This window comes from Haematobia irritans, chromosome 5 (assembly GCF_050003625.1).
Source record: "Haematobia irritans isolate KBUSLIRL chromosome 5, ASM5000362v1, whole genome shotgun sequence".
NCBI lineage: Eukaryota > Metazoa > Arthropoda > Insecta > Diptera > Muscidae > Haematobia > Haematobia irritans.
In genome coordinates this window covers 115,135,526-115,148,096 of record NC_134401.1, presented here as the reverse complement: position 1 = coordinate 115,148,096, position 12,571 = coordinate 115,135,526, and the positions used below count along the sequence as shown (strand labels likewise).

The 12,571-nt window shown below is 30.8% G+C and overlaps 1 protein-coding gene across 13 annotated transcripts in view; it reads right to left on the bottom strand.

Annotated features, from left to right (window-relative positions):
• Window positions 1-1,626: 1,626 nt before the first annotated feature.
• Mef2 (myocyte enhancer factor 2) overlaps window positions 1,627-12,571 on the bottom strand; it is a 33,457-nt gene continuing 22,512 nt past the window's right edge. For 9 of the 13 annotated variants that reach the window (XM_075309620.1, XM_075309621.1, XM_075309612.1 and 6 more), the window contains 2 exons: window positions 8,002-8,070; window positions 1,627-1,838 (listed from right to left, as the gene is read on the bottom strand). In XM_075309620.1, coding sequence (XP_075165735.1) covers window positions 1,627-1,838; window positions 8,002-8,070 — 281 coding nt within the window. Of the gene's footprint in view, window positions 1,860-8,001; window positions 8,071-12,571 lie in introns of all 13 variants that reach the window. The other 4 variants (XM_075309618.1, XM_075309624.1, XM_075309625.1 and 1 more) reach the window with 2 other exon arrangements.

Below are 12,571 nucleotides of genomic sequence, written 5' to 3'. Positions count from 1 at the left end.
AACTAGAGGTCTGCACAATTCCATTTGTAAATGCAGAATACACGTGTACTTGCTAAATGAGTACATCTATTTGAGAGAGTCGCAAAACAATTGGTACACATTTTAATGAACACCAAAAGCCACGAGTAACTTCTTGTTGCTACTCTGATGTCTTGACTACTAACAAACACATATTCCTCTTTCTCTCTTATTGAAGTGTACCCGGAGAGATCACGTCGAGTATGTTGCGATAACAAAACTTCATAGAGTACTCCATGTACCACGGGCAGTTTCAGAAATACAAGAAACAGTTACTCTCCATAATATATGTTTTCGGATAAAGAACGGCAAACGTTAAGGTAAGTGTGTGACATACATAAAGAAATATGTGACATACATACATATCTATGATTAATAATAATGGAAAGTTTTGCTTCGCACATAACTCAGAAATACTTGTTGTACCACGTGAAGTGAAGAGAATCCATGTTGTACTTTTTCTCAAGTACTTACATTTTAATTGTTTCTTTTTTTCGGAACACATATTGTTTCGGATAAGTACTTGGTGGTATTTGACAAGCAAGTGTTCTCTTCACTTCACTACTTGCGCTCTGAGAGAAAGACAGTGTATGTACTATATTCGACAGCGAATTGCAGCGAATGTAGTGAAAAGTTATTCGATGCAAACCTCTAATATTAACTATTACATTTTTTCATTAATTTTATTCTCTGAAAAGCTGACTTCAAATCATATTTTGTAAACCAGTGAAAAAAAAAAATGAATTAGTTTTATATATATTATTAATTGAATTATTGACAAAGTCTGACTATGTAATATTGACTTGACTGGATTATTCATAGGCATAGATGAATGGCAATATATAATTCTCATATTTATTTATAATATCCATATTAAAAGAAAGAACAAAATCGTCACATATGTATCTATGTATGTGAACGTATTACCGTTTTACTTTTTTAAAATTGTTTCAATTGTTGTTGAAACATTAACATATTATTGTTATTATTATCCATACCCATTGATGAGTTGACATTAAGGGCGGATGAAGGCGTTGGTAAGGGAGATGTTGACGGTGTTACAGGTGCTGAAGACCCAGCTGTACTCAATAAATTTAAATTGTTTTTACACGATTGAAGTGATCGTGTAATCCGATTATTATGATGATCTTGCTGTTGTTGTTGTTGTATAATTTGGTGGGTATCATTGAAACTATTTAGGTGGTCTTGCATTACTTGCTGTGCGGCCGTCGTCTCTGCTATATCTAACGCCGTTACCCTTGGCAAAGTTTTACTATTGGTATTATTTGATGATGTTGCCAATGTTGAGCTACTCATATTATAGTTATACAAATCATTTGGTTCTTGTGTTTTATGGCTAAATGATTGTTGGTTGTGTTGTTGTTGTTGTTGCTGATGCAAATGATGATATTGGCTAAATTGTGACGAAGAATGTCGTTGATTTGTATTAATGCTGTTACTGCTATGGCTGCTACGGCTGCTGTGGCTATTGCTACTGCTGCTATTAGCATCATTGCTATGAAAATGTTGCTGGTGCTGATTGTGTTCATAATTGTCTACTAATGTTTTAGTGTTGTTGTTGTTATTATTGTTATTATTTTCATTTGGCTATGTTGTCCATCCTCCCGATATTCTAGGGCGCTTGTGTGCCTGATTCGGACCACTCTCATAATCACTCAAATGCTGTTGTTGTTGTTGATGTTGTTGCTGATGTTGTTGTTGTTGCTGCTGTTGTTGTTGTTGTTGCTGACTAACCGCCGCTTTGTGCATATCATTTAGGCGCATATCGGGAGAGGGTATATTACTCGGCGTCACAGCACCTGCATTAATAAATATAAATTCTGCATTACAGAGAGAAGATTAATATTGAGTTTCTATACATTTCATCTTTCGCTTTTGGTTATGCTTATGTTTGTTTTTTTTTTTTAATTTGTTGCTTAAACGGCATTGAACATTGTACGGAGTGTGAGAGAGGTAATTGAAAAGTAAAGATAATTATTATGGCAACCGTTATACAACTCTGAGAGAGAAAATGCCATAGGACAGTTACATTTCTCTCAGAGTTGTATTATATTACAATGCAAATTGTAGTTAAAAGTAGGAGTATTTTTTTTTTTGGTTTATTTGTAAAATAGCATGCAAATCAAATAAAGCTTTGGTTTTGGTTTTATTAAAAGCGAAATGGGTGAAAAATGTAGAAAAGAAAAGTAAAAAAATAATAAATAATATTAAAAAATAAACTTAAATTATCCTAAAATATTGTTTCGAAAAAGTTTTAAAATGTAAGGGGGAAGACAGAGTTTAAAAAATAATTTGAAGATAATTAATAGAGAACGCGATTACAGTATTGCCAGTATTGGGGGATCTTTTTGGTGAATGTGGAAGAAATTTATGAGTTGGGGATATGCTAGAGAATTTCTAGGAATTTGAAGGGGTCAGGGGAAGACAAAATTTAAAAAATAATTTTAAGATAATTAATAGAGAACGCGATTACAGTATTGGGGATCTTTTTGGCGAATGTGGAAGAAATTTTTGAGTTGGGGATATGATGGAGAATTTCTAGGAATTTGAAGGGGTCAGGGGAAGACAAAATTTAAAAAATAATTTGAAGATAATTAATAGAGAACGCGATTACAGTATTGGGGATCTTTTTGGTGAATGTGGAAGAAATTTATGAGTTGGGGATATGATGGAGAATTTCTAGGAATTTGAAGGGGTCAGGGGAAGACAAAATTTAAAAAATAATTTGAAGATAATTAATAGAGAACGCGATTACAGTATTGGGGATCTTTTTGGTGAATGTGGAAGAAATTTATGAGTTGGGGATATGATGGAGAATTTATAGGAATTTTAAGGGGTCAGGGGAAGACAAAATTAAAAAAATAATTTGAAGATAATTAATATAGAACTCGATTACAGTATTGCCAGTATTGGGAATCTTTTTGGTGAAAGAGGAAGAAATTTATGAATTGGGGATATAATGGAGAATTTCTAGGAATTTGAAGGGGCAACGGTTTGTTGGAGAATTTAAAAAACCCATTTATTTCATAAAACTATTTAAAGGTAATTTACAGAGAATGCGCTTACAGTATTGCCAGTAATGGGGGATATTTTTGGTGAATGCGGAAGAAATTTGTGAGTTGGGTATATGATGGAGAATTTCTAGAAATTTGAGGGGGGCAGGGGTTTGTTGGAGAATTTAAAAAACCCCTTTATTTTATAAAACTATTTAAAGGTAATTTACAGAGAATGCGCTTACAGTATTGCCAGTAATGGGGGATATTTTTGGTGAATGCGGAAGAAATTTGTGAGTTGGGTATATGATGGAGAATTTCTAGAAATTTGAGGGGGGCAGGGGTTTGTTGGGGAAACTATTTAAAGGTAATTAATAGAGAACGCGCTTACAGTATTCCCAGAATTGGGGAGTTTTTTTTTTTTTTTTGAGAATGGGGACGAAATTTGTGAGTTGGGTATAAGATGGAGAATTCCTAGAAATTTGAAGGGGGCAGGGGTTTGTTGGTATTACTAACAACCAGCTTCTCTAAGTTGCACTAAGTCTTTCGTCCGACAGAAATCCTAAAAACAGCTGAATTTATAAACAAAAATCTAACATAAAAATAAGGAAAAAACATGACTAATATTGTCGTTAGAATTGTTTTTGTGTCCTTAAAAACCAGTTTCATATAGTTATCACAGTAATTATTGTTGACTAGAAACAAGGCATTGTGTGATCGTTCGCCAATCAGGTGAATTCAGCAATGTCTTTAAAAATAGATTTCGATTTGTTGGTACATTAGAGTAGTAACAAATCGAAATCTAAAAAAAGTATATACGGCCGTAAGTTCGGCCAGGCCGAATTTTATGTACCCTCCACCATGGATTGCGTAGAAACTTCTTCTAAACACTGTCATCCACAATCGAATTACTTGGGTTGCGGAAACGCTTGCCCATGACAAGCTATCTTAAAACCTCCTAACACCGTCTTCTAAATTGTAAGTAAAGTCCATACGTATTATATATTAAATTAAAAAAGACCGATTAAATATGTATATAACTCAGTTTGACAAAATTTTCTATAGAAATAAAATTTTGGCAAAATTTTCTATAGCAACAAAATTTTGGTACATTAGGTTTGGCTCGAGTGGCAACCATGATTATGAACCGATATGGACCAATTTTTGTGTGTTTGGGGATGGGGGCTATATATATAGTTATGGACCGATGTAGACCAATTTTTGCATGGTTGTTAGAGACCATATACCAAAACCGTGTACCAAATTTCAGCCGGATCGGATGAAATTTGCTTCTCTTTGAGGCTCCGCAAGCCAAATCTGGGGATCGGTTTATATGGAGGCTATATATAATTATTGGTCGATGTGGACCAATTTTTGCATGGTTGTTAGAAAACCATATACCAACACCATGTACCAAATTTCAGCAGGAACGGATGAAATTTGCTTCTCTTTGAGGCTCCGCAAGCCAAATCTGGCAATCGGTTTATATGGGGGCTATATATAATTAAGGACCGATGTGGACCAATTTTTGCATGGTTGTTAGAGACCATATACCAACACCATGTACCAAATTTCAGCCGGGTCGGATGAAATATGCTTCTTGTAGAGGCTCTACGAACCAAATTAAAAGTGGACCGATATGCAATACCATTTGCAATACCATCCGACCTACATCAATAACAACTACTTGTGCCAAGCTTCAAGTCGATAGCTTGTTTCGTTCGGAAGTTAGCGTGATTTCAAAAGACGGACGGACGGACATGCTTAGATCGACTCAGAATTTCACCACGACCCAGAATATATATACTTTATGGGGTCTTAGAGCAATATTTCGATGTGTTACAAACGGAATGACAAATTTAATATACCCCCCATCCTATGGTGGAGGGTATAGTAAGATTAAGGGATTGTAAGTTGTACGAAAAGATGATTCACAGTGCGGTTAAAAAAATGGTTAAATTTGAGAAGAATAATTCTCGTATGTAAATTTCATAAGAAATTAACATAAAAGAACCAAATTAAATCTTCTCACCCGGCAAGATCTCGATAAAGACTATGGATGGGTATCTGGCATTTTCTTTTCAGTAACTTATAATGTCAATTTCCTTAATCTTCCTGTCCAATAAACTCGAATAAATATTGTAATAATTTCTAGTGTAAATGATTTGGACATTGAACCAGCCTGCATTGATATCAGGCTAACATAAAAATCTGAAGCTTTAGCATTTTTGTCCAATCCAAAAAAGTCAACGAAAATGGTAAATTTGTGCACTATCTATGTACACAATTATACCAAATTCGATTTTCTCATAATAAAAAAAAAAATAAATTTTACCGAAATTTTGTGTATCTTTTTGAAAAACTATTTTCTTCGAAATTGTCTTCAACAACAGGTAGAAAAAAATTATGCTTAATAACACTGGTTTGCACTGAAAATGTACACTTGCTGAGAGACGACATTTCTTATGTATTTTGATCTGCTGAATTGGAAAAAAAAATGTTTAAACATTTTTTATGGAACAGTTTTTGAGATATCCCGTTATTTTTAGTTTTTCAGTAAACAAATTATATCTCGAGTTAGAAATGTCCGATTATATCGTTGTTGGTACTCATATGAAAGGTATTAAGATGACGAATAATCGTGTATAATTGGATAAGTGAGTGTGATAAGTTAAGTGGTTCAAAAAATATCGATGCGAAATAGCCAAATTTTCAAAAAATCGTATTTTACAATGGGCCTTTTCCGCCAGAAAAGTATAAAAAAACGTCGGGTTTCTCTTCATAGTCGTATAGATGATACTCTAACGTAAGTAATAAGACCAACTAGAAGAAAAACGACCGAAAAATGCAAAGTTATAAGAAATTGAATGATGTCAAATCATGCAAATATAACCCACTCACCCACACAAAAATGCATTTCTCTGTGGCCGAGAGGAATTTTTGTGTGGTTGAGTTGCTCATATTTGCATGATTTGACATCGGATTTGTTCACTCAATTGCTTATAACTTTGTCATTTTTCGGTCGTTTTTCTTCTAGTCTTATTACTTACACAGAAAAAATTTCACGAAAATTTTTCCAATTAAAATCTTAATTAAGTTTTAAAAAATATTCAATTAAAAATTTAATTGATTCAACGATTTTTTTAATTGAAATAAAAATCAATCGCACAAATTAATAGTATCAATTAATTTTTTAATTGATACCATAATTTCTGTAATTGAAGACATTTCAATTAAAAAATTAATTGGATCAATTAATTTCGTGATTGAATCAGAAAAAATTGTTTTTGTGTGTACGACCATAGAGAGAAAACAATTTTTAATTTTTTAAAAACGATTATTCGTCATCTTAATACCTTTCATTTAAGTACCAACGATATAATCGGACATTTCTAACTCGAGCGAAAAACTAAAAATAACGGGATATCTCAAAAACTTAAAAAAAATTATCGAAATCAGCAGATCGAAATACATAAGAAAAGTTACCCCTCATCAAGTGTTTTTTTGTAAACTAGTGTAATTGTTCCTTCAACGTGAAACTCAAAATTCAATGTATAAATTTAAAATTCTATAAGTATAATTTTTTTAAAGATTATCTGGGGATTTTCGGTTTGAATTTGGGATTTACGGTGTCGAAGGCGTCCTAATTTGGGGACAATTGGAAAACTACTGGCAACACTGCATGGTCACTAAGACACACATTATGTATATTTTTTTTGCATAAAAGCCGGTACTAAGTTCGTATTTCAGTGGAGAAAATGAGAAATATAACCATGAATATTTTTTCTTTACTATGTTATTTTCAAAAAAAAATTCATTCCCTCTAAGGTATATTAGGTTTTGCAAAGAATATCCGAATTTTTATTATTATTATATTTCAATTTCCAGTTGTGAAAAATTAATATAGCTTCCACCAAAGAAACATGAACTTAGTACCGGCCCTAAATATGGAAACGCGGATTTGTCTATATATCCATTAAATATGTCCTCGTATTTCATTAACTTTATAATGTTTTAAGAACAAATCGTTAGCAGAAATGCAAAAGAACGTAACTAACAAAAATTCGAAAAATGGTTTTTGAACTACATTTGGCGTGTTTTATCAACAGCCATGGTCTCACAAACTTTTAGGTGGCTACGATCAAAAATAAAGTCGGAGTGTTTTAATCAGTATTTAAAAACAATGGTTACATAAACATTATTTTTGCAGATTTTATAACGTTTTTACCTTCTCCTGTAAAAAATGAAAATTGTAGTTACGTTCTTTTGCATTTCTGCCAACGAAATAATGTATGTCTGAACTGTTTATTGATGACTAAATTTATGTAGTGATTCCATAGTTTCACTTATTACAAAAAAAAAAATAAATAATAATAATAATAAATAAATAAATAAATATAATAAAGTAAACGTTAAAAAAAAACTGTAAATTTTTGAAGAAAGGTCATCATAAACTGGGTCAATTTTGAATACTAGAGAATACATTGTTTTATTACATGATATACTATATATTTTTTATTTATGTCTAACTTTGAAATATGTTTAAAATAATTAGGTGAATGATAAATGGAATGAATATCAAAAAATGCTAACCAAAAAAAGTGGTATAAAATTTGATGATAGAGAAATGGATAAAAATTTTGGTATTTAATGGAAATTTTGGATTTTGTAGTAGAATTTAAAATAGAAATATGAGATATGATTGATACAAAAATTTGAAAATGTCAAACAAAGTTTAACATGGAAAAATTGCCATAGTTTCTTTTGTTTTTCAAATAATTTTGATAAATGCCCATGGGTAATACAAAATAAGCTTCTTTATTTATATTGTCCAAGAGCTCACGTTCGTTTATTTTTTCGATTCTCTACAAAAGATCAAATGTATAGATATTGAAGTTGGGGGGATTATTGTATTTAGGGGTGGGGGTACATATATAAATATTTTTTGCATTATAGGAAGCCAATTTACCAAAATTCCATAATCTAGAATTCGGACCCAGTTGTGACCGATAGGGATAACCTTCATATTTATCTATGCCTATAAGAAAGGAATTAATTGATTTTTGTTGTTGTTGTTATGGTTAAATGTTATTTTTTATGGCAGCACATAAAACATATAGACATTTTAGCAAGCATTTATATATTTAAGTACATACATACATAGTATATATTTTTTAAACATTTATTTACGAAACAAATCGAAAAAATCGATTAAACTACATTTAATTGCTGTAGTTTAAATATATAAATAAATTTTTAGGCGTGTGGTGAAATCAATTAAATATCTAATTGCTTTCATCCCATATTTATATTTTGGTTATCAAAAAAAAAAAAAAAAATTTTTAAACGTAATACAAATATTATAAAAATAAAATAGAATAATTTAACATGCATTATAAATGGTATTAAAATTATGGATATTTTCGAAATGATCATTTAATTGTTTGACATTTTGATTGGCTTCAATGATATTTTTTTTTTAATATTGAAATGGAGAAGTTTTAGGTGGTTATTCGATGGGTGAAAAACTAAAACTAGTAGGCACATCAGTAAAACTGCTAAGACATTAAAAACATATTGAAAGCAGTCACTGTTTGCTATAATAGCAATGCTTGTCTCCTTTTTTTGAAACTCGATTACCCTGAAACATATTTAAATTTGTTTGAAACAATAGTACGATTTTTTTCAACTTAAGGTTAATGCATGAAGAAAAAACATTTTTTTTTGAAGATTTTAAGAATTGTAGAGGTCAGGAATATATAATAAATTATATTTTTTTCTTAAAAGGCTTTTGGGTAGCATATAAAAATATAAGAATACTACGAATTGTTGTTTGCTAGTCCAATAATTAAAAAATATTAAAATGGAGAGTGACTGCTGTTTTTAGCAGGCTTTTTTTCAGTGCATTTAATTTAATTTGTATGAATTAAATTTAAATGTTATGAATTAATCTAAAAAAAAATTTGCTTAAAATTAAATGTAACTAATGCAAACTAATTTATACCAAAATAATATATCAAATTAATTATTTTTTTTTTGTTATTTAATATAACTTAATTCACCTAATTTAGTTTAGTTTAATTTAATTAAGTTTAGTTTATTTTCATGTAATTTAATTTGACAAAATGTATCTTGATGTCTGACATCTACTACAGTATATTTTAACTTAATTTTATTATTAATTTCATAAAAAAATTAAAATATATTTAAATTTGTTCCCACTAAATTACTTTCAATTTTGTATAATCCAATTTGATTTATTTCAGTCAATTTAAATTTATTTTTTTTATTAATTTCATTAAAAAATAGCTTAAATTAATATAACAATTTAAAGAAAGAACAGAAATATTCAAGAAACTATATTTGTTTTTAAAAAATATTTTGGGGTAAAATTTAAAAATATAAAAATACTTTGAATAGCGCTAGTCCAAGAATTACATTTTTAGAATTAATTTAATTTTAAGGAATTAAATTGAAATTGACTGAATTTAAATCTATTAAAATTATCGCAAAATGCAGTAATATATCAAATTAATTAAATAATACAATTATGCAATTTAATTTGCTTTATTTATCGTATTTTAACAAATTTTTATTTAATTTGATGTGTCTCCATTAAATTACTTTTAATGATTGAATTAGATTTGAATTATTTAGATTTTTAGTGATATTTTAACTTGATTTTATTTATTTCATTTTCATATTTCATTAAATAAAAAAAGTTCTTCCTAAGGTACAACTTTAAAAGCACTTCTAGAAGATGTACTCCCAATGATGTTCTTTACTTTAAATACACAGGAAGTTCTTTTCATTCAGTTTTTTATAACACGCTTTTTTTCATATTTTTAATGGGTAATTTTAACTTTTTTTGTTTCAAATTGGTTAAAAACAGACTAAGAATTAATAATATGGTATAAATTATTTAAATTTTTTTTCAAAAAAACGCTAAATCCAATCTGAAAAAATTATTAATTTTTGAAAATTTTTATGGTCAAACGTTTAAGACAAGCGTTAGAATCCAAAAAATTATAAAAAATTTTTTATTTGACAAAATATTACACAATTTTTTAATTTACATCCAAAACATTGAATTCGGATCACACCTAAAGAAGTGATGCAAATTCAGTGCACCGGCTGTTGAAATGGAGGACTTCCATCCTATGACAAGCCCATGTTAAATTCATCGCTTCTGCGTAAATTTTGCACCACTTCCGGATCCAAAAAGAACATTTTCATTACTTTTTTGGCGACGCTTTTTGCGCTGGGTATAACAGGTTGGCTGATAAGTCCCCGGTCTAACAAAGAAAAACAAATTTTTTTGTCAAAATTCGTTTTTATTATTCAACATAGTTCCCTTTAAGAGCGATACAGCGATTATAACGACCTTCCAATTTTTTGATACCATTTTGATAGTACTCCTTCGGTTTTGCCTAAAAATAGGCCTCAGTTTCGGCGATCACCTCTTCATTGCAGCCAAATTTTTTCCCTGCGAGCATCCTTTTGAGGTTTGAGAACAAGAAAATGTCGCTGGGGGCCAGATCTGGAGAATACGGTGGTTGGGGGAAGCAATTCGAAGCCCAATTCATGAATTTTTGCCATCGTTCTCAATGACTTGTGGCACGGTGCGTTGTCTTGGTGGAACAACACTTTTTATACCCTTCACCATAGGATGGGGGGTATATTAACTTTGTCATTCCGTTTGTAACACATCGAAATATTGCTCTAAGACCCCATAAAGTATATATATTCTGGGTCGTGGTGAAATTCTGATTCGATCTGAGCATGTCCGTCCGTCCGTCTGTTGAAATCACGCTAACTTCCGAACGAAACAAGCTATCGACTTGAAACTTGGCACAAGTAGTTGTTATTGATGTAGGTCGGATAGTATTGCCAATGGGCCATATCGGTCAACTTTTACGTATAGCCCCCATATAAACGGACCCCTAAATTTGGCTTGCGAGGCCTCTAAGAGAAGCAAATTTCATCCGATCCGGCTGAAATTTGGTACATGGTATTAGTATATGTTCTCTAATGACCATGCAAAAATTGGTCCACATCGGTCCATAATTATATATAGCCCCCATATAAACCGATCCCCCGATTTGACTTGCGGAGCCTCTAAGAAACGAAAATTTCATCCGATCCGGCTGAAATTTGGTACATGGTGTTGGTATATGTTCTCTAATGACCATGCAAAAATTGGTCCACATCGGTCCATAATTATATATAGCCCCCATATAAATCGATTCCCAGATTTGTCCTCCGGAGCCTCTTGGAGGAGCAAAATTCATCCGATCCGGTTGAAATTTGGAACATGGTGTTACAATGTGGTCTCCAACAAACACGCAAAAATTCGTCCATATCGGTCCATAATTATATATAGGCCCCATATAAACTGTTCCCCAGATTTGATCTCCGGAGCCTCTTGCAGGAGCAAAATTCATCCGATCCGGTTGAAATTTGCAACGTGGTGTTAGTATAAGGCCGCTAATATCCATGCCAAAATTGGTCCATATCGGTCTATAGTTATATATAGCCGATCCCCAATCACACAAAAATTGGTCCATATCGGTTCATAATCATGGTTGCCACTCGAGCCAAAAATAATCTACCAAAATTTTATTTTGTCTAAATTTTATTTCTATAGAAACTTTAAACTTAATTATATACGTATTTAACCGGCCTTTTTTAGTTTAATATATACTACGTATGGACTACCTTGTAATTTAGAAGATGGTGGTAGGAAGTTTTAAGATACCTTGCCATCGGCAAGTGTTACCGCAACCCAAGTAATTCGATTGTGGATGACAGTCTTCAGTAGAAGTTTCTACGCAATCCATGGTGGAAGGTACATAAGCTTCGGCCTGGCCGAACTTACGGCCGTGTATACTTGTTTTTTATTAATTTCAATCTTTTTAGCTTAAATTAATTTTTCATGCCTTTAAGAATACTAAAGGACATAAAATTTATGTAAACTGTATAACTATTTTGGGTGAAAATTTAAAAATATAAAAATACTTTGAACATTGTTCGCTAGTCCAAGAGTTACAAAAATATAACTACGGACACTGACTGCTGTGTTTGTAGATATTTTTTGAGCGTATTTAATTTAATTTTTATGAACTAAATTAAAATTAACCGACTTTAAATCTATTAAAATTTAATCTATATAAATTTTGCTTAATATTAAATTAATTTAAACTAAAAGAAAAATATCTAATTAGTTATTATTTTTTTATTTACTATAACTTAATTCACCCAATTTATTTTATTTTAATTTAATTTAATTAAATTAAATTTATTTTCATGTAATTTAATTTGCTTTATTTATCGTAATTTAGCATATTTTTATTTAAAAATATATCTTGATGTCGAATTCAATATTTAATATTCAGAAGATTAACCCGATGTATCTACTATCGAACATGTTTCATGTATACTTTTAGGCGATAAAAGTATACACTGATAATACCAAGTATCATATTTAGTGGCACAAAAGTATCAACTCTTGAAAAAAGTGGCAAATTTGCCACTATAGT